The 23968-nt window shown below is 32.7% G+C and overlaps 2 protein-coding genes across 5 annotated transcripts; both read right to left on the bottom strand.

The window, feature by feature from the left end:
* Positions 1–1251: 1251 nt before the first annotated feature.
* Positions 1252–9107, bottom strand: LOC107845598 (vesicle-associated protein 1-2). The gene is made up of 8 exons (XM_016690022.2): positions 8755–9107; positions 8577–8647; positions 8402–8483; positions 7493–7608; positions 7209–7358; positions 7057–7098; positions 2934–3011; positions 1252–1624 (listed from the first exon to the last, which is right to left on the bottom strand). The coding sequence occupies exons 1-8, from the start codon at positions 8804–8806 to the stop codon at positions 1514–1516; spliced, it is 702 nt and encodes a 233-aa protein (XP_016545508.1). The 5' UTR covers positions 8807–9107; the 3' UTR covers positions 1252–1513.
* Positions 9108–13795: 4688 nt separating this feature from the next.
* Positions 13796–19142, bottom strand: LOC107845586. Of its 4 annotated transcripts, none has more exons than XM_016690009.2 (2): positions 18858–19142; positions 13796–15078 (listed from the first exon to the last, which is right to left on the bottom strand). In XM_016690009.2, the coding sequence occupies exon 2, from the start codon at positions 15027–15029 to the stop codon at positions 14022–14024; it is 1008 nt and encodes a 335-aa protein (XP_016545495.1). In that variant the 5' UTR covers positions 15030–15078; positions 18858–19142; the 3' UTR covers positions 13796–14021. The 4 variants fall into 4 exon arrangements, with proteins under 4 accessions (XP_016545495.1, XP_016545488.1, XP_047250324.1 ...); XM_016690002.2 differs by having other exon boundaries at positions 13796–15087; positions 18858–19114; XM_047394368.1 differs by having other exon boundaries at positions 13796–15035; positions 18858–19081.
* Between the last annotated feature and the right edge of the window lie 4826 nt (positions 19143–23968).

The raw sequence follows: 23968 nt of genomic DNA, 5'->3' as shown, positions 1-23968 counted from the left end.
AGATTGCAAAAGAAATAAGATTTCTAAAAAAATGTTGAATTTTTTTATTTTTTTTTCAGAAATGGAGAACAACATGATAAGATGGAGCGGGGGTCGCGTGCGGGGGGAAAGGTAGTGGAAAACATCCTTTTATTTTTATTTTTATTATTGATTAATTAGATATTAAAAAAAAATGGAAGATGGAGAAGATGACAAGAAATGGAGAAGAAGAACAAGCGGGTGGGGTGGGGATGTTGAGGGGACCCCATTTTATTTTATTTTTTTTAAAAAAATTATAATTAATTTTTAATAATTATTGGACCCACAATGCCATGTATCAGCTTCTAATTAGTCCTTTTTGCCACGTCATCACGTGTGAATTACACAACTTGAACGTTCTGTTGATTGGACAAAAAATGCTCAATTGAAATCAAATTGGGGGGGGGGGGGGGGGGGGGACTAAGTGAATTTTAGAAACAAGTTTGAAGGGCTATCGATGGGTTAGACCTTTTTTATTGTGTTACATGCTTTTGATGTTTTTATATACTGTCCTTTGTCTTGAGCCAGGGTCTATCGAAAACAGCCTGGGTTTGTTGTTATAAACCTTGCTAATGATTTGAAACTATAAATTTCATTGTTATTACTTTATGCAGCTATGTAATACTAAGGGTAGAAAGAAAACAAGTACAACAAAATTCTCTTGATTTTATAAACTGGATGAGGGAATACTTGTTAGATGTGTATTTCAATGAGTTTTGCAGCGAAAATCACAAAGTTAATCATTGGTTAATCAGTTTGTCTGACAAAAGAATGAAATTATCTTTGCTTGAAGAATTTGGACTGTGAACGTCAGTTGCCTAACTGTTTCACCCCAGAAACCTCAACTCTTCATGACATTCGATCATGTACTCCCTTCCCCGTCATGTAGTATAAGTGGCATACGACAAACTTTATACTCGTAGTGAAGTGTATCGTTGCCTGTTTGGCAGATGATAATTGGTGCAGTTATTATGTACATCTGTTCATATGCATACAACGAAGATATTCATGATATGCCACCATGGTACATACCCCAGCCTAAGCCAACACTGTAAGTCCAGAAACTAGAAAATTGTGCGACTTGAGGATAAAATCTCAAGAAATAAGGTTGCAAATGAAAATGTAAAACTAGTCTAAGTAAATCCAAGTCGTTCGTCCGTACCAATAAGATCACCAAGTTAACTCTGATAACTATTGGTGGAGGACAAAAACTAGTTGTAGTCACAAGATCCATAATCAGGAAGTATACTTAATTGGCAAACTAAAATGTTTCCTCCACACGTTGGCAAAGGATGTCAAATGTAGTTAGTCACACGAAGGAACTCTCAAGCTAAGGCATTACAAAAACAGATTAAAACCTAGTCTTGTACATTTTTAAGTCAACCAGACAACTAATGATACAAAGTTTTACCAGATTAGTCACCTTTTTCTTCAAGGTTATAGAATTTCTTAAACACTTAGGTGCACTGACGATGTAGCAGCAACCTCTTAGCCATCATGTCTTCTTGAGAAAATAGCCAAGAAAGAGGCCTAGCAGTCCAACAATAATAACATACATAAATGGGATTCCGCCACGACTTCTGCTGCTTTCGCGTTTCAAGAAATCCTGCACCCAACAAGGTTCATGAAGCTAAAGGATAACGTTCAAAAGGCAATAATGAATTTCTTGCAGCACCAACAAAAGCAAAGATGCCACTCAATTCCATGTCAAAAAAATTCCAATACAATTTCGGTTCAAGAGCTAGTAACTTCAAGATGCAATAGCCCGACAGTTCTCTTATAAGTTCAGCAACAAAACTAGCAATTAGCTAGTCAACAGAGCTCATTATTAATCAATTCATTACCAAAATAATGAAAATATCTCTCTCTAACCCCCCCTTTAAAGGTAGATTTCAGTCATTTCAGCAAACATTAACTGATGATGAGGTTGTCTAATTGTCTCCTTTTTTTCAGGTCCACTACACAGCTTATCAAGATATGTAGCCATTTCCCCTTATATAGACTTCTGATCTTACTCTAATTAAAGAAAGAAGGATGTGCTTTCATATAGCGGCTGATCCAGCCTCATCCAATTGGAGAGGCGTGCAGTTATCAAACAAAGGAAACAACATATTTAATTCAAGATAGACAAAGCCAACCAGGAAGACAAATAAAACAAAGGAGGCTTGCCTCATCAGTGCAGGAAGGCTATACAGTTGCTTGGTCAACTAACAGAATGGCTATCCTATGCATGTACAAACCTCAAGACCCATTTAGGAAGTTAACATATTTGACCATGTGAATAGAAATATCTCATTTATCCCTACAAACCTCTTTTTAAGAGAAAGGTAATTGTATTACAAGACCAGAACCAACAAGGTGCTGAAACATTTAAGGGTGAGCAAAAACAAAAGGAGAATCCTTTTCCAGTCTTATAGGGATTCTAAGAACCTAAGTACTGATTCTACTACATTTACAAAATTCCTCCTTGCACCAAAAGGAAACTGGAAGTATATAATTAAACTAGATTTATTAGGTTGAATTACCTTTATCTACAAAACATCTGCTATTCCTTTCTTTCGAACCACCCTGACATAAACGAACACGTAAATTCGGTACATACCACTTAAACCCAGACAATCAATCATCTCCTTCCAACCTACTAGCAACATAGTTTCCCTCCCTCCTGGCTCTCACAATAAGCTAGATCTCCTCTCTCTAAAAGTATAACTTTTAGCTACTCTCTAATCATCTACGGAATGGAGCTCAATTTTTTCTTGTAAACCCTTGAATCTCTTTACAGGAGGAAGGGGAAAAAAGAAAAGGAAACAGATATATTCCGCGTCTAAGATTGCTGACGAGTGAGAAGTCACAAAAATTCTGATAAAAAATGACCAAGAAAACAGTTAAATGAATTTATGTATTGTGTCCCTTACCAATTCTTGCTGAAGCTTGGTATTTTGCTGCATTGCAGAATTTTTCTCCTCTGACAGCTTCAAAATTAGTGCTTTTGCCTGCAAATAAAACAAAAGGAGTCCTCAAATTCTTTCACTTGAATAGCTACACTGCCTTTTTTTCCATAGGACAGAGCAGTGTACGCCAATCTAGATTTGGTTATAACGACAAACTTTACATACTGAAACCTCCACCTAGTATGAAACAAGTATTTCATTGAACGAGTGGAAAGGGAAAAAATACATTTTCTGAAGCCAAAAAAATGTAGGCGACAAGCAGTCATTAGCTACTTGTACTTTACAAAAGCCTAAAAAGTGACTAGAGCTTCAAACTAGAAGTTTTATGTAACTAACCATATTCAAGGAGATGACAGTGTCTTATACCATGATAGAACCAAATGATTCCACTCAAAAACTCCAGAGAGATTTATTTAGACTGACAAGTTTTATCCTACTTCTCTTGAATTCTATTAGTATCTTTGCCCACAGTTCTGGTCCGAGTTATAATTCAAAGCCAGGGAGAACATAGTAGTACCCGCTCTTACATACAAGAGGATCAAATACAAAGATATATGATTTTTTTTTATGAAGTAAGAAAAATTGCATTAAGGGCATCAAGAAGATGCAGCAATACAAAGATATATGATATTTCTTATAAGATAATCAGTATATCCAATATAACATTGATCATGAGATTAAATAATCACTTCAGAGAAGGTAAGATTACCCAAAACACATAAGGAAAAATATATTTGAAACACCCTTAAACCACTGTGATGGAATCACAAAATGATCAATAACAAAGAAAAGCACCACCTAATTAGAGCGAAAAAAGACATTCTGTCGACCAGCTTTGCAGGGAGTAGTCCTTTTTGACTGAATGGGTGCATGGTGGAGATAAGAGTACAAGGACTATGTCATAAGCTTTGCAGGGAGTAGTCCTTTTTGACTGAATGGGAGCATGGTGGAGATAAGAGTACAAGGACTGTGTCATAAGCTTACATAACTTCAACACCAAGAAAGAATTCAATCAGGGTACATTATTTATATGAATTAAGAAAGATCTGCTATTGGATCAGCTAACCCTCAACAAGTGGTTTGGCATCCTTCCACAAACTACAGGTGATCTATAGCTCAACCTCAGTAGCAAAGAACATTTTGTCATGCCAGATCCAGACAGGTTTTTTAACCATGATCAGGAGGTAAGCAGGTAATTGACTGGCTGACAAGTGTAGGAGGTCATACATAGTTGTTTGCTTCATTCTGTGACACTGGCACAATGATATTTTGGGGAATAATGTCCATTTGCACCAAGTGAGGACAAAAGAAGTATAAAATGAAAACAATGAACTCCACTGAAACCAAAGGGTATAGCAAATCAGTTATCATTCTGACTAGACAATCAGGAAACACTATATTCCAACCCACGTGTAATCCTTGCCTAAGAAAGAGACCTTCAACCTAACAATCCCAAAGTCCAGCTCATGATGTGAGGTACAAAATCATATAAAGAGAGCCCGTTTGGATTGGCTTATTTTAAGTGCTTTTAGGTCAAAATTGACTTTTAAGCACTTTTAGTGTTTGGGTATATTTAAAAACTGTTTATAAGCACTTAATTTTTAAACAAAAATGCTAAAAATAAGCCAAAAATCATAAGTTAAAAATCTTAACATATGGCTTTTGGCTTAAAATGCTAAAAATAAGCCAAAAGCTATAAGTTAGAATTTCTAACTTATGGCTTATCGGTCAAAAGCTAAAAGCCAAAAGCCAATCCAAACAGAGCCTGTTTGGGATTGCTATTTCTTGGAGAAAAAAATATTTTTTTTGAAAAGAATGATGTTAGATAAACTTGCAAAAGTGCTTTTAAAAACAAGCAGAAGTAGTTTTTCTGCTGCTGGGAAGTAGCAGAAAATTTCTGAGAATTATTTTTTTCATAAAAAAAATATCTCTATCACTTACACACACAAAAAAATTAGGAATGAAATCATTGAGAATTTTTGTGATGTATAAAGGACCACTTATTTTTGTGGTGAATTTTTTCATATGTAGTGAGTTAATTTATGGCATAATTTTTCAATTCGCTATGTTTGATGTTTTTGAGTAATATTTAAATTATTTTAGTAATAGTCTATCATTATTTAATAATTTTTAATTTATCTATGTATATAAATATTGATTAAATATTTTATTACATGCATTTTAACTAAATAAAAATAAAATTATTAAAATAGATATTTAAAATAAATTTTCTCTATAAAATGATTTTAGTAGTAAAAATCTATTGATACATGTCCTTTTTCGTCATTTATCTCTCGAAAGCACTTCTTAAAAAAATTATCCAAACACAATCTATTTATCAAAAGCAGTTTTCAAATGAATTTATCAAACCCAAATTGTTTTTTTTCCAAAAGCACTTCTCTGAAAAGCTATTTTATAAAAGTGTTTTTATCAAATAAGCAGATTTCTAACAACAATCTCAAACGGGATCTAAAATCAACTTCATCAGAAGAATAAAACAAGAAATAAAAAAAAAAAGGAGACTAGGTCCATGTCCTTAACTAGTGTAAGACTCTTAACACCCCCAGCAGCATGCCCAAGACTGATTATTTGGAGCGTGGATGGGCTCCATCAAAGATGTGTTTGACTAATAAACCATGGATCTGAGCCAACATTAGCTCGTAAGATGAGGATCGTACAAGACCATATAAAGACAATATGGACCACCGCTAAACCAGTGTCAGGCTAACCCCTTGCAGTTACAGAACTCAATGATATACTCAAATCTAAAAGCTCATATGTTCCAAGATAAATCTTGGCCAGTGAATAAGAGAATAACACTGGAAAGGAATGAAAAAATGGACACAAACCAGACAAATTCTAAATGCTCAAACCACAGAGGCCCTAAAAAATTGTCGTCTTGCAGATTGCCATGTTTTTTAGAATGGTAAATAAGTCTTGCAGATTGCCATGTTCTTTTAGAATGGTAACAAAGGCTCGCAGATTGTCACGTATAATATATGCTCTGCTATAACACCCCTCAGAATCCTCATTAAGATGCATCTAGAAACTGGATAACTACCTTCCATTATTTCTAAGGACTTTAGTTAAGGAAGTTTGGATTTGACGTAATCCTTAGAACTTTATCCATTCTTCTCTCTATCCCTTCTAAAATTCAAGTAATTTGATTCTGTTATAAGGTAAAGTTTAAGTCAGACTCATAATTTCAAACTTTGCTTTAATTTGACAAATGAAGCATTTTGGTATTCATGTTCTCCCTTTAGCAAGTGAGAACACAAAAGCTTTTCTACCTATCGGTCAGGCATCATTGGATGATGGCTGATTTATAAGAGAAAGTATACAAAAGAAATAAATAGTATTCATGAAGATTTTGTCCCCATTGGACCTTGTTACCCATCAAGGAATTGACTTCACTGTCTGAAATAACCAATATAAAATAAGCGTCTTCCTAATATCTTTATCTTCAAACAGTACACTGGATGACCAAAATAAACCAAAATCTAACTGTAATCCCCTCCGTGAACTGGTTGTTATATACAGATATTCCCTATATCACATCTACAAGAAATGTAGCATTTCTTTTTTTTCTTTTTTGTCTTTGAGAGGGTATAGGGTGCTCTCACAGTTAAGATAAACAAGATAGGATGAAAATACTTTCTCAAGCTAACCAAGGAACACAAGAAATTTTTAATCAGAAAATCACAGGGAGCTAAAATGCAAATCAATGAGGAAAAAAGGTTGAACAATACTCTAAGAATATCAAGGTCGACGATGAATAAACATCAATAGCAGTTCTCCATAAATGCACAGAAGCAATATGGTAGATTACAACGAATGGAATGAGGAAAATTCTTTTAAACTGCAAAATAATGGTACTCAAGTGATATATACTGAATATCCAACAATGTGATACAGTAACAATAAGCAAAATAAATGCAAGCCAAGCAGTTTATTGTCTCCTAGATATAAGAAACTTAGTCATTCCTGTTAGCATGCATATATACTTGACAATATAGATAACAACACTCGCCAAGGAACTTATCAGTCACCATAAGAAACGTAGTATATTCTGGAAAACAAAATCTACCTCTGATGAACTGTCTTGTGGCTCAGCATATGTCCTGGAAGCCTGCACAACAACCGGATATCTCATAGTCCATATGAATTCTGCTAGCTTTTTACCCCGAAAAGAAATCTTTAATTTTCAACAACATGAGGGCAAGACACCTAAAAACTCACATTGTGGAACTCAGCTCCATTTTCAGATACTGAAGCCCTAGGTGAGGAACCTTCCTCGGATCCCTCCCGCACAGGCGATGGTGGTTGAGGTGGAACATAAGCCACTCTCAACTTGCACTCTTCAACATGATTCCCTGATTCCTTGCTGAACTAAAAAAACAAAAAAACGCATATAAACCATGCTAGTTCTCATCAACAAACAATTGGCAGAACAGAAACAACATCACAGATTTTGCAATCAACTAACACTTCAAACAACTAAAACAGAACTTTAATAATCTTACCATTTCTGGAGTTATATCCTTAGGCGTAGTTACGGGGCTTGCCACTACACTTTGAAGCAGGAATTTATCCTTGCATTGCATATCCGGTGGTGCCTCTTTTTGTGCTTGCATTGTAACTGCATCCATATATTGTACAAACAATTACAACAACATCAACTAATAATACGTCTCAATCCCAAACTACTACTCCCTCTGTCCACTTTTACTTGTACATAATGGACTTCATACTCTTTAGAAATGCTCCTCTATTTCACATTACATGGACCCTGTTAACATGACACCCCTTAAGAAAACTTTAATTAAATGTATATTTTACTAAATTAACTTTATTAAAGATGTTTTGAAACTCTAAACATGTCTACTACTTCTTTTGTTCACTTTTATTTGTCACGTTTAGCTTCTTGAGAGTCAAAATGCATCAACTTTGACCAACATTTTAAGATATATTTTTTTTTCATTATATTAATATGAGAAAGATTGCAACTTGTAGCATTCTTTTGTATAGTTTTCGAAAATTTAAATCTTTGATCTAAAATATTAAATTAATCTACCTCTATTTAACTTCGAAGATTAGTCAAATTGACTCTCCTGAAGCGAAACATGACAAGCAAAAATGCACTGAGGGAGTGCTGCTTTATATAATTATTTAATACTAAGGGTGGTGTGGGAAAGTTTGCCAAAATGGACAAGTAAATTGAAACATGAGGAATAATAAGTGCAAATGAGTAGTTAATGCTAGGGGTAAAATAGAAAAAAAAAAATCTTTCTCGTGCTGAAAAAACTTTTTTAGTATAGTGCACAAGTAAAAGTGAATGGAGGGAGCAGTAGTTCTAAAAACAATTACTTGTAAAAAGATATTTAGCAAACTGAACAAATCTTAATAAGGAAAACAGTGAGAGAGAGGAAGACCTATGACGTCACAGGTAGAGCGAGGCGTAACAATTCCAGTGTTAGGCCTTACACAGTACTTCTTTGGATTCGTCGTCTTCACCTATAATCCAAAAAGCTCCCAAAATAATTTAAAAAAAAAAAACTGTAATCTCAAAAAATAAAAAAAATTAACGGGAATAAATTTTGATAATACCTTGAAGGCTACATGATCATCAGATTTGTTAGTTAATTGCAAAGAGCACGAGATCTGCTTCTTCAATTCAACTATTCAACATCAAAAAAAAAAACACAAATCAAACCACAGGTAGCAACACATGGATCTGAAAGATTCAAACAGAGTAGAAAATGCTGTAGAAGTTTCTAGACTTTACATGGAAACTGAAGCTCTACTGGATCTATTAGAAGTAGCTCTCCGTTACTCATTTCGACAGATAATTTCTCTATAATTTTATGAATCCGCCGGAGATTTTAGTTTTTCAGTACGGTTAGGGGCGGAGGAGTAGCAGTTTTCCGGCGAGGGATGCGGAGGAGAAAGAGAAAATGAGTAATGGCAAGTAAGAAACGAGGGATTCTGTCGTTGGACGGACTCACTACTACTATACTGCTTCTGTTTAAATTTGGTAAGCGGCTTTTTTCCTTGTTAGGTGCACGCTAATTGTAATATTTTCATTTCTTTCCTTTTTTTCTTTTTTTTCAATTTAGCTCTATTTTTTATTTTTACATAATCTTGGAATCGATTTGTGTACGGTCTAACATATATGAGGTGATTTTTACTATTACGGTGTTTTCATTATTTTAATCCTTTTTTTGGGATTTGACAAGTAGAAATTTAGGACTTAAATGACATGCGATATTCACATGTTAATTTATTAGGACAGTGATCAAAATTTGAATAAAAAAACATTTTGCGGAAGCAGAGGACAAAATACAACTACATTTTTGTGATGTAGTTTAATTAGGGATGGAATTTAAGAAATATAGAAATATTATATAATATTTCAAAAAAATTGTATAAATATATTTTAAAAGAGACTATTTTGAAAAATAAGTGGATTCAATATCCTGACCCAAAAAAAAGTGGATTCAATATTGATGAAATATTGATAGTGTTATTAAATATTTATTAAAAATATCATTACTTTCGTCCATTTATTTTATTTGGTATCTATTAAAAATATATATTTCATTTTATTTGTTTATTTTAGTAAATCAATGTAATCTCATTACTTTTGTTATGCTATTATTGAATATTAAATAACTACATAAAGTAATATTTAAATTTAATAAATACACCTTAAATTATAATTTTCTTAAAGAGTGTACTTGATCAACAGGAGTCAGGTAGCATCAAATGAAACAGTATTTTCGTTTCCCAATAAGAGCTAAAAAAAATAATATAAAATAAGCAAAGTTGTTGACTTTTTGAAATTTTCTTCGACAGAAAATTATACTATTATTTATATAAGTTTAAAATTATTTTTCGTGTATATATAGCAAATATTAAATCCCTTTGACTAGTTCTTTTGTTTACATTTTTTTATTTTAAATCCTCTTAGTTAAAATGTTGGCTCCGGCACTGTTTTCTGGAGGGAAAAGTTAAAGAAAATTCAATAATTTATGTTCAGGAAACAATTTATTTGCAAAGAGTAGCTGGATAAAGTCTAGATTTTGTACATGATACAACTCACATATTGGTTAAATTATTTCATTGGGATAATACTAAAAATATGGAGCAATGGGCAATGGGGACGATCGATGCTACCGACACCAAAGGTCCACCGGATTAGACATTAAAAAGCAAATGCAAAAGGTGATTTCAAAAGCACAATTAACCAACTAATGTACTATTAAAATTTCACTAATGCTTCCCTTTTAGCAATCCTTTTTATGAAAACAAACCATCATCTTTACAAGCTGTTATTGTTGTCCAAAAAAAAAAAAAAAAAATTATTTTCCTCTTTTCGTCCACCTTTTATATTATATACTCCATGCATGTTAGTCAAGAGTCTACTAAATTATTAGCAATATGTTTGAAATCTTGTGATTCAACATTGCCTGCGCAGTGCTTTGGTGTTGATTTTGATGTATCAATAACTTTAATATGATTTTTTTCTTGATCTCTTGAAACATTAGATTCGACACAATCAATAATTATGATTTTGCATATTGATAATTTCTCAAATAATGTGTTTGCTAATTATGAATTCAGGAAAATAAGTGTTTTGGTTATTTATTTATGGTATTGGGTTTATAATTATAGTGTATCCTGAAAAGTTACTTGTACTTGCACCAAGTTGGATAGTGTTTGAAGGGAACATTCAAACTATAGTACTACCTTCATTTCAATTCACGTGGAATTTTTTAGATTTTCAGAGTAAAACAAGTCTTTCTTTAATCGTAATTTTTTCATATATATTTTGATTTGACATTTATTTTGACTTGTGATATTTTTACGGAATTTTTAAAAATGTAGATTTTATTTTAAAAAGTTTAAATATTCCACGCTCGAATTCACAGTTAAAATTAAGCTACTTGACTCTCAAAATTTAAATTGTGTCATATAAACTGGATAAGGAAGAATAATAAAATATAAAGGTTACTAACCAAATAAATAAATAAAGATTAGTTAGAGAAAATGATACGAGTAAGAATTAAACTACTCTTATGAACGAAAATGACTTTTTATCTACAATTGAGAAAATTGTTTCTCTCATTCCTTTTTTTTAATGGAAAAATGTTGTTTGGGCCTATTGGTGGCAGGTGCATAACATAGTACCTAGTTGATAATTTATAAAAGGTGAAACCCATTGACACCTCCTTAAACTTATTCCTAAAATTTACTTAGACCCCTAAACTAAAGTTTGTACTATTAAACCTCTAAACCCCTCTAATTTGGTTTCAATTGGACATTTTTCCCTATCAGCAAAAAGTTTAAAGTGTGTGTTGCACACACGCGATGACGTGACAAAACGAGCTTATTGGAAGCTGACACGTGGCATTGTAGGTCCAATAATTATTAAAAATTAATTATAATTTTTTAAAAAAAGTATATAAAAATGGCATTGAGGAAATTATTAAAAAATAATTCTAAAATTATTATAAAAATAAAAAACTGATTATTTTAAGAACTTATAAATTTTTTTAAAAAATAAAATCAAATATTAAAAAAAATTTAAAAAATAAAAAATAATTATTAAAAAAATTATAAAACTTTTTAAAATGAAAATCAAAAAAGGCATTGAGGATCCAAATTATGAAAAAATAATTATAAAATTTTTTGAAAAATAAAAATAAAAAGCTGATTATTTAAAAAAAATTATAATTTTTTTGAAAAAATGAAAAAAATTATTAAAAAATTATTTAAAAAATAAAAATTAATTATTAAAAAAATTATAAAATTTTTAAAATGAAAATAAAAAATGGCATTGAGGATACAAATTATGAAAAAATAATTATAAAATTATTTCAAAAATAAAAATAAAAAACTAATTACTAAAAAGAAATTATAAATTTTTTAAAAAATGAAATAAATTATTAAAAACTTATTTAAAAAATTAATTATTAAAAAAATTATAAAACTTTTTTAAATGAAAATAATAAATGGCATCGAGAATCCAAATTATGAAAAAATAATATTTGAAAAATAAAAATGAAAAACTGATTATTTAAAAAAAATTATAGTTTGTTTTAAAAAATGAAATAAATTATTAAAAATTTATTTTTTTAAAAAAAATTATAAAATTTTTTATAAATGAAAATAAAATATGGCATTGAGGATCCAAATTATGAAAAAATAATTAGAAAATTATTTTAAAAATAAAAATAAAAAAATAATTGTTAAAAAGAAATTATAATTTTTTTTAAAAAGTTGAAAATAAAAAACAGATTTTTTTTTAAATTCAATTTTATTAAAAAAAAATAAAAATTGGAGTCCTCTAATGCTTTTTGGGTTCTTTAGTGTTTAAAAAAAAAGAAAATTTGTTATTAAAAAAATTTTGGGGCCCTCAATGCCACTTCGAAACTTTTTATTCGCTCATTAGTAAAAAAAAAATGCTCCTCACGGGCCTTCCACGATGGCACTGTATACGCAGTGCCACATAGGCAAAAAATGTCCAATTGAAATAAAATTTGGGAATTTAGGGGTCTGATAGAAACAGACCTTAATTTAGAGGTTTAAGTGAATTTTCGCAACAAATTTGAATATCTATCGATGAGTTTGACCTTTATAAAAAGAATAGTATAAATAACATAAATATCAACCTTTTAAAAGTAATCACTCTCTCCCATTTTTTTAATTACTTTACTCTTTCTCCCTATTAATATACATAACATAACTGATATATACATACCATTCTGTGTATATATGAAATTTTTGTAATATATTTAAAACATTAAAATTTTTTTATAATATTATAAATATAAGTTGTGTATTTGTGTAATTTTTAAAAACGAATAACCACAATATAGACAATAGAATAAGGTAGACAGCCCATGAGTATGACCCACATGCTTTGCTGACAAACGCATTTAAGGTTAGAAAATAGAATAAACAATGCAATAATGAAAACTAGAGTTTTCTAATAGTTTCTGGTGAGATTTATTAGGCACGTGATGTGATAACTTTGAAAGCTACCCCCAATGGCCTTATCCGCGCAAATTCGATTAGTCGAGTTTCAATGTAAGTATCGAATATCGGAGGTAAAAATAAAATGAAAAAAAAAAACTTTGAAAGCTAGCAAAAGCAATACTAAAACGTTATCAGTGATATCACGACACTCTTTAGTTTTTAAGTCTTAGAAAGATAGTTTGGATCATATTTCCACCACAGATGATCTCTTCCAACCATAGAAAATTTGGCTGATCAGTCAGTCACTAACAGCCAACAGCCCACTAACTTTTAAATAATTTGTGTACTTTTGACTATATTTCAAGACCCTTTTTCTTGCGTAACATCTCAACCATCTTATAAATATCTCGATTATTTCACTAAATACATGTTGTCTATCACCAACACAAATATCGAATAACTACGCTCCTAGAGCCTTAGCAATGAAAAAGAAATAACTTAATGTAACATTTTTCGCCCCTCCACCAACACAAGTATCAAATAGCCACAGTCCCTCACATTTTTCGCCCCTCCCACCAACACAAAAGTATGGAATAGCAGCACCCCCCAAGCCTTTGGCATGTTGAAAAAAAATTACTAGGATTTTTGTGTCTTCTACGATTACTTCACCCATTGATGACATCTTTTCTTCAAAAGACGATTCTTTTCGCATGCTGGGGAGTGTGTGTTGAGGGGGGGCGTCTTCATAACATTTGTTCAAATCATGAAAAGAACACCTCTACCAGAACTATTCCTTGCACAGTTCATTCAACAGGCAAACAACACAATGCCCTCAGAGATACATGTAGAGAGAATCTGCAAGCATCTTTAACTAAAAATATCTAGTTGTATACACTATTTTAGTATTTCTTTTCTGGTAACACATCATAGTTGTAATCTTTGAAGGACAACTTCTTATGTATAACAGTAGTAACAGGAAGGAAAGGGGGGAAAGCAAAGAAGTCTGTACTAACTGAATTCCATATACAGCTATTTTCTGTAAAACCGAAATGGAAGTGGCATCACTTGGACCTAATCAGCGTCAGGCAAGGCATGCAGCAGTTTCTGATGAGCCCGAGCAGTGAAACCAGCATACCAAGCGACCCTCATGAGCTGCATGCCAAGAATGAGAACCCACCAGCAGACTAATCCCCTAATGGTATGCAGCATCCATGCTGGTGCACTGAGTTCTGCACTGAGCTTTAACCCTCTCATTAGTTGTAACACACGATAAGCTTCATAGACTACCGGTGTCACCAACCATACTGGTGACTTCCAATGCCATGTTAGCATCTCTGTGAGTATCTGTATTGATAGAAGCAGAAGATATGGACCCAAGAGCACAGCATAAGAAATGAAAGGAAGTTGAGGCTGAAGGACACTGTTTTGAGAACCAAATAGCACTACCAAGGGAATGACTAGACCCATAACATTTGCTACCATGTTCCATAACTGATAACTAAAAGGCGGCTTGCTGCTGGAATCTTGATTGCTGTCTGGTGAACGAGCACAAGAATCGGCTAATAGGAGAAACAGATTTGCTCCAAGATTGTAAATACAATCAAGTCCAGTCAAGGAAAGAAGGCTGGCTATGTTGGAACCAATGACAACTGATGAAATAGGTAGCCACAAAGTGGGCACCATCCCAGTGGCTAAGAGAATGGCAGGCCCAAGAAGCCACATGGGCCATTGAAGGTATTGGAGCTGCAATGTTGGCTGGTTCTTTGCATCAGTGACCCCTTCAGCCTCAGTTAATGAAGATTCCGCTTCCGCTTGTTTACTGGAAGACATGGTTTCAAATATATTGGCTGTCCCTTCCAAAAAATTATCTTTAATATTATCACTAGGAACATAAGTGATAGGTGCAGGTTCCCATGAAGACTGATTTGAGCAGCAAATAGAGAATGGCTTATGACTAATACACGGAAAGGTCATTCTATTTGGCATTCCTCGGGTTTTCAACAATTGCAGCTGTTTATGACGTACATGACGCAAAGTAACTGCTGCTGTGGCAGATGGCAGGTGGGTTAAAGATGCCATCACCCTCTGTTCATAAACCGAAGCTAGGTGACCAAGGGAGTAACTGTGACTGCAATTGCTTAGATCAAATAAATGGTACCATGTGAAGTATAGTTAGATTGTCAACAATCAAAAGCAAATCATCATATTACTTTGTAATCAAAAAATGTAACAATGATCAAGATGGTTAGGTGGCTCTCTTATAAGAGATTCAAGTTCTAATGAGGCCAAGCAAGAGATGAGTAGTCTGCAGATAACAAATTTCCCTCATCAATCATTGGGAAAACAAAGGACCAGTTCATAAGATAAAACTACGGAAGTATTCACAAAGAATGTCTGAACATGTACATGTGATATCAATTCATGTGGTAACACCAATATCTGAATTTTAATAGTAGCCTTCAAACATAGGAGGAAACAGAATCAGAGTGGACATTAATCAGACAAATTAGAAAGAATAACAAGGTTAGACCCCATTCAAGTTAGAGGCTAAAAAGGTCTCATTTGGTTGAGACCCTTGAAATCAAGATCATCAGATGCATCAACAAGCTCAGTTAGCTGGTTGGAACACTTGGAGGTTGAATATAAGAGGTATTTAACATGTAAAAGATTCGGCTCATAAAGGAAAAATTTACAAATTTGTAACCTTTCTTTTCATGTTTATCTATTACTTCCAACATCTTCATTCTGCTGTCTACAATATTATGAGAGAACAAAAGTTCAAGAAACAAATTTATTTGGTTTATCACAAATTGGCTTATTCCTCAACTCAATTTGCAAAGTGGTAGAATAAAACTTGTTTTTAAATTAGATTCTCTTGACCTATATGTATAATGTAATGAACAATTTCTGTTGACACTGAATCAATTTGTTAAGAAACTACCAGATTTGGTACTTGCAGACCAACAACAGTGAGATCATATTTCCAGGAAGAAATAGAATTAGATTGGGTCGGACAATACATGTTGATACAAAGACGCTGAGAAGTATAGCTAGAGAGCTCAGAAGAGGGACAGACATGCAATATACATAGATATGCTGATATGCCATTTAGTTAATGAAATTTGGAGATGGAACTGCAAACATAAATAGATCTCCATCTTTTAGTTACAAGTAATACATAATCTGCAGTTCTTTCAGTTCACGGTGTAGAAATATACAGATTAGTAATAAAGCAAATTTTACCAATTAATAGAAGTTATTGTTCAGTCAAAGGAAAAACAAGCACGTGAAAGTTTTTCACAACGGATGGAAAGGCACCTGCCTCTCAGTTTATAATGCTCACAATTTTTTTTAACTACAACGCAGCTAAAGATTTTTTTTCCGTATTTCAATTATTAATCCATGACACAACATATCTTTTGATCAAAGAACATGCTTGCACATCCTCACAAAATATTTAGAGAGAGAATGGGAGAGGGTCATGTGTCCAAAACTTGTCTAGAGTGATTTCTGCAGCATTACTATAGTAAAGGATTACTTGCTTCAAGACTCAAAAGTAGCAATGACAAGGTGGTTATCAGGATAGGTTGTAGCAAATTGATCAAGTATAAAAGGTCATGGTAATGGTATGCTTACTTATCAAACAAAATTATAAAGGTACATCCTAATACTTTTGAATGAACCTTGTTAGCCTGTGGGGGGAGAAGGAGGAATCTAGATGATGAGGGTACTCGTGAGGCATGTTAGTTTAAAGAGAATTTGAGAAAATCAAATAAAAAATGTTATAATCATGTTCTCATCCAGTGATTCCTTTCATTTGATAGCTTATATCATCCCTTTTATTTTCATCATCATCAATAATAGGGATATCAAGAAAAGATGAAATCAGTTTAGAAAGAAATTCATTTACAACTAAAAGCATCACGTTAGCTTTAGGAAGAGAGGAAGGAATAACCTTAATTTACTAAGTGAACTCTAAAACTGAAACTGAATACTATACACCCTATATGCCCTTTTCACTTATTGGAGACGTGAATAAAAAATAAGGAAGCCAAGATAGCGACAATCCTCAATCTGTCTTTGCGAAAGCTGCTAATGAGCTGTTCTAATTCAGGATCTATCTATTAAAGATAATAAGGCCAATAATTTCTCTTTTAACACCAAAAGAAGCTTAATCACACTTCATTTTCTTTAGCACCCATCAAGCTCCATTAAGAGTAAGACGTATGTTTGCGTCTTCATGGGCTTCAAGTTTTACCTATTGGATCTCATCGAAAACGTACAACAGCTTGCCAAACAAAGGGTAAGAGAAAATAGAACAGAGGCATGACTGGCATAATATATACAATTGGGTTCAAAAAAGCATAGGCCTCGGCAATTAGTCGAAGAAAAAAATACTCGAATAAAGGGTCACCAATTGTCTTGATCGTGGAATACCATTGAGAATTCGGAATAGGGATAGTTTCAAGTATCTTGGATCTTCGATTCGGGGGAATGGAGAGATTGACGAGGATGCCACGCATTGTATTGGTGCAGGATGGTTGCAGTGGAGGCTCGCTTCGGGAGTCTTGTGTGATAAGAAGGTGCCTACTAAGCCTAAAGGTTACAGAGTAGCAGTCCAACCGGCTATGTTGTATGGAGCAGAGTGTTGGCAACTCTACATCCAAAAGTTAAAGGTGGCGGAGATGAGGATGTTGAGATAGATGTATGGAGTATGGACTTACCTCGAGCAATAGAGTTAGAAATAAGGTTACTCGAGAGAAGGTGGAGTGGCTTCGGTGGAAGACAAGATGTTGGAAGTAAGGTTGTGATGGTTTGGGCATGTGATGAAGAGGGTCACGGATGATTCAGTTTAGAGGTGTGAGAGACTGGTTATGAATGATTTTAGGTGGGGTTGGGGCAAGCCAAAGACATATTGGAGGGAGGTGATTAGGCATGACATGGAGTGGCTATAGCTTATGGAGGACATGACCCTTAATAAGAAGGTGCGGAGGACGTGAATTAGTATAGAGGGTTAGTGGGCAGGAGTGCATTTGTAATAATAGGCAGGAGTGCTTTGTTTGTATCTGTGCCTGCAGTTTCTTGTTTAAATTGTTCTAAAGATGTTTGTGATCTCGAATAGATAATTTAGCATTACTCAGTCGGTGTTTTATTTCTTTTTATTATCTAGCGGTGTGTAATCCTATTTCATTGTTTATTTTTATGTTTTTTATGATTATATTATTATCTATCCTGAGTCAAGGGTCTATCGGAAACATCCTCTCTACTTTATCTGATGCAGTGGTATGGACTGCGTACACTTTACCCTCCTCAGACCCCACTTTGTGCGAATACACGAGGTATATTGTTGTTGTTGTTGTTGGGTTATCAAATGATGTCTAGTATGGAATGAATCAATCATCCACTTTGGTATCTTATCGAACAAAAAAAGGTGATATTGTTCATTTTTGGGAAGTATCATGATCGTCCATTAAGAAGGGGTTAGTCTTTTGACTGAGGATGAGTAAATTATCGCTGGCCCTCGCGGACTTTACCATTACTGGGCAGATTTCTCAACACTTCCAATGCTATTTAGCTAAACAATTTCAATGGGGTGATAAAATATTGTGTTCTATGCAATATAAAACCCCAATACATCAATGGTGGAAGAAAGTGTTGACAAACATAGAGAATCACTCTATCAAAGATTGATAGTAATAATATTACTCAGAATTGGAACTTCCAGTTGAAAGCTGAATTTTTTACACAAATCTTGTTTAACCCAAACTTCCAATTTCCAGATAGAACAAAGAAAAATCAAACTAGCTCACAAAAATTCAAGGAAAGAAAAAAAAAAAAAAAAAAAAAACAGCTCCTTCATACAAATACTTATATAAGGGAAAGCAAATACTAGTAATTGGGTGATACCTCTACTACTGTTGCGGAGTGAAATTCGATATTACAGCTTTGAAAATCAATCAAACAATCAACAGGAGGGGGCTATTTACTATTCACTTTCCCTTTAATTTCAATTTTCAATCATTCTTTGACGCTACAAAGGGAAAAATGACGAAGAAGAAGAAGAAAAGAATAATAAGAGGGAAGGAGGAAATTATTGCACATGTCTATTTTCTTTCTTACCCTCCCAACATATTAGGCTTTTACAAATTTAATTTGTGTTTATTTTTAACAAAAATATTTTTAGATACATAAATGTAAGTGGAAAAATGCTAACTTGGAGTATTACAACTAAAATTTATCGTTATTGAGTTATTGGGTTTAATCATAAAATAAGATTCATTATTCAAAAAATTCAGATGAATTTTTTTTTTTTGTCTCTATTACTATGCGTTAATTCGCAATTCACCGGATGAAGTTTTTGGTTGGTCGGAATTTGCCGTACCGACCTTAAAATCCTCTTCTGACCAATTTAAATAGTAATAACATATTTGAAATTCACATATAATACTTATAATAGATTTGTAAAAATATTTAATTATATATATTTATCATGTGCGTTAAAATACGTCTCTAATATATATAATACATTGAATTTACAATGAATTACAACTGTTATTTATTTGTTTTTCTTATTAATGATATTAAAACACAGTATATCTTAATTTCAAACATTTAAATACCAATAGTCGAGTTAGTTTATGTGTTATCATATTAAAACATATTATATACGTATTTAACTTATTTTTTATAAGAAAAATTAGGTAATAATTTCAGAAATAGCAACTCTTTAACCTTAATTATAACTTTAATAGCAACAGTTTCATAATTACAATAAGTAGCAAATTATATTTTGTATTTAAGTAAAATGTTGCTATATAAATACATATACAAATATATATGTATTACTCATAAATACATATGCACAACTGAAAAATACATATTCTTTCATTACTATGAAGTGAGTAAAATATTGCTACTTTTGGTATAAGCTGTAATTTTACAAAAATGTTGCTATTTATTGTAATTATAGTCTTGAGGATACTAGTTTCTGTAATTTTTCCTGTATATTATACCATTTATGTAAAATAGCCATTTCACTCGTACACAATTTTAGACCACTCTCTTGGGCTAAAATAGCAGGCCAACAAAACGTAATTCGCAGCCCAACCTAAGATACCAAAATTCTGGCCCAAATACTCAGTTACTCTAAACTGCACTAAACGGAAAAGTGAAAAAATTGAAGAAGTATTAAATTTGAGATCGCTATAAAAGGTGGACGTGAAGGATTTGGACCTATGAGATTAAGAAAATAACGATCTCAAATTTGATGGTTCTTCAATTACACTAAACTGCACTAAATGTAATTGTTTGAAGCTAGTAATGTGGAATGATTTTGTCACTTGTTCAGTTTATTTTGAGTGAACTTTTTCAAGATATTTAATTTTACCAAATTTTTAAAAATAATTGACATGTTTAAAAACTAACCATTTTTTTCAACTATACAAAATTAATTAAAGAAGATTTATCTAATCAAGATTAAACAAGATCATATTAATTAATTTGCGCCCTTTACTAATTTTTCCTTTAAGAGTTGTAGAAAAAACAAACATGCCAACTAATTTGAGACGGATGGATGGAGTATCTATTTTGTATAGTCAAAATTATAAGCAATTCCAATCATCTTCAAAAATTGTTTTTCTCTACTATGGTTGGTTCATTTTTAATATTTTATTTTTAAGACGTCAAACAAGATACTGAATATTACCAGAATCTCATTTGTTACAAAAAAAACTTCAAACTTCAATATAATATAAAATTTTGCAATTCTCATATTAATAACGAAACGGATGAAAGTAACATTAATTAGCTTTCAACAAAGTGGCGTTTCAGCCCATCAATATGTTTTCAACATGCAAAGCGTAATTAACATTGTTAGACTGGAATGAGAGATTAGATTCAAGAAATTCATAACCAAAATATTTTTTCGAAACCATTTTGTCAATATACTGGAAGTTTTTTTTTATGTTAATCGGATTCAACAATTAATAAAAGAAATATTCACAACTTTACCATGCACAATGTGTGATTTCTTAACAAAGGACATGACTAGTTTGACATTGGACCAAATCATATATAATAAGGTTATCCTTAGTACAAGGTCTCTAATCAAAGATCGATTTCCCTTATAATACAAATTACAAAATATGGTTCTGATTTTCCCAATATATAGGAAGTTTAGATACTTTAAAGACCGATTCCCAAAAAATGTGCAATGCAACAGTTTACTTTATTCCATTCAAAATTGTTGAACAACCAATTTATGTTACTTTAGGTAGGAGAGGAATGACAGAATTATATTTCTCTTTATTAACTATAGTTTTTTTTTTAAGATTTATTTGGCCATCAATTGATAACGAATATTATTATTTTTGTACCGATTTGTCAAATGTGTAACTTGCCTATAAACTTTTAACTGTCAACATAAAATTAAGAGTTACTGGATGGGTTGAAAAATATAATTGAGACATAGAGTATCTAAGCTTATTAGACGTGGCAGATTACATATGTCAATTGGTCTTAAAGCACGAATTTCGCACGTTAATATTTTCGAAATTTCCAATTAATGTTTCAAATTAAGGTGGACCAAATAGGAAAAAGAGGTATGATCCATGCCAAATATTAGAAGGGTGAAATGAAATGATATATAAAATGGATAATATAATTAAGGAAGACTTTCATAAAGCCATGCATGGTGGAACAAATTAAAGGGTCAGGTGCATGCACGAGGAAGAAAAGATGGAAATGGAAATAATATAAGAAAAAGATAAATCTATTGACTTTCAAATTAAAGTACTAATAAATTACTATGTTATTTAATTATAACTCGATCTTCAGTCAACAGAGGCATTAAAGTGTGCATCACTAATTAATTAAATTCATTTAAACTTTATAGAAGGTAAGATTTGGTGATAGTAGGATGTTAAGAAACATTTTTGAATGATTTAGAGCTTAATTTCATGAGTTCGAATCTTAACTATAGTAATTTAGCCAAATACATTTATCGCCCCTTGAAATTGACACGATTATAAAAGAAAAATAAAAAATAAATTACATAATATTATGAATTTTGAAAAAATAAAATATTCGATTCTATTGATTTTACTCGAATAAGGCCCACCCAGGAGTTATGATTTCAATCAAAGCATGTGTTGTAGTTCTATAGACGTATACGGTACCTCAAAAAATAAATTTAAAATAAACTAGAAGCTGTGTAATCTCATTTACGAGTGTGTTTGTCTTGTGTTATTTCTTTTAATTTTTTATTTAGTTTTCTCCTTTTTCAGTTTTAATGGCGTAGATTTTCGATTCTAAAATGAGAAAATTCAGATGTGAATGTATTAGTCCTAAACTAATTAGCAAAAAAATCATCATTTCTTACATTTTAATTAAAACAAAATATTGCGTCCTGTCTTTATCAATTAATGAATTATATTTCTCAATCGGAAATTAGATAGAATCAGAATCATCATTTCTTACATTTTAATTAAAACAAGATATTGTTTCCCGTCTTTATCAATTAATGAATTATATCTCTCAATCAGAAATTAGATAGAATCAATTGTTGAATGCATGGTTTGAATCTATTCCATTCCATTCTATTTTATTTTGAGTAGATCCATAACAAATTTAGTATTAAAATAGGATAAATTAACAAATGAAAAAGTTCAAATTAAGGTTGTTTCGGTTGAGATAAACTAATTAATATGAGATATATAATAGGCGTATGAGTTGAAAAAAATGGGTTAGAGAGAGGTCTCCCCTCTCTCTAACTTCAATCCTCTATTAACCGACTATCGTACTACTTCACCTAAATTTAGCTCCAATGGACACCAAACCCACTTACAAAGACATCACCTCCAATTCCGTTTCTTCATCTGATCACCCAATGACTTCCATTGATTCTGATGCTGAGCTATCTGAAACCGATGGAGATCCGATTAATCTCACCCTTGAAGAGAAACTTCGAATCTACTCACCATTGCAATTTTCGGTTATCCTAAAGGTATTTGGGGGTAAGCTCACCCATCAATACCTTAAGACCAAATTAGACACCCTTTGGAATCTTCCGGAGCCTCTCTGTTTAATTGATCTAGGTTATGGCTTCTTCACGGCAAAATTCAAGGGAAGAGATAGTCAGGAAATAGCCCTATAAAGGGGGCCATGGTTTGTAGCGGGTAGCTTTGTCTCAGTCAGAAAATGAGAGCCCAATTTCATACCGAGCACTTTCAAGATCGACTCTACCGCAATTTGGGTAAGCCTGCCCCAATTATCCACCGAATTCTACGATCAATCCATTCTTGAACGGATTAGCCAGAAAATCGAGACCCTCCTCAGGTAGATGCATGCATATCTTCAATAATTCATGGTCGATACACCCGAATTTATGTTCAAATTGAATTGGGTAAGCCGGTTAAGACTTCTGTGACTATCAACACTCACAAACAACAACTTGTGTATGAGGGCGAAAAAAATCTCTGTAAAATTTGCGGTTGTTTGGGTCATACTGCTATCTCCTACCTAGACAAACCTCCAATTCCAGCTTCAGCAATCCTCCTCCGACTGCTCCTATGGATGCTCCAGCCTTGGTGGAGAAGAAAGAATGGAAAACTGTGTCCTTTAGAAAACGATCCGGTAAGAAACCTTCTAATTTATCTCTCCACCGGGCAAGCCATGATCGAGGTAACGAAGTGCTTCTCTTTGCTGCAGGTAAATCCCCTAACTCTTTCACTCTAGAAGCAGCGGCGCGCATGAACGCCGACAAAGCTTCTCAGCTAGGGCATCCCAACTCTGTTGAGCCATCTCAGGTCGAAATTACTGATGGATCATTTTACACACACTTGGGCCGGCCCATATTTTCCACCAAATTTAAGACCTCGGGCCCAAACTTTAATAGCAATCAAAATTCTGCTCTTCCCATTTGGGCTTAAACCTTAGGCCCAGTCTTATATTAGGCCCAACTACTCCCCCTGAACCCGTTATTACTATGAAATCTGTTAAGTTAGGCCCAACGGATCCCT

This window comes from Capsicum annuum, chromosome 8 (genome assembly GCF_002878395.1).
Source record: "Capsicum annuum cultivar UCD-10X-F1 chromosome 8, UCD10Xv1.1, whole genome shotgun sequence".
Lineage (NCBI taxonomy): Eukaryota > Viridiplantae > Streptophyta > Magnoliopsida > Solanales > Solanaceae > Capsicum > Capsicum annuum.
The sequence above is the reverse complement of the archived record's forward strand: the minus strand, read 5'-3'. Positions and strand labels throughout refer to the sequence as shown.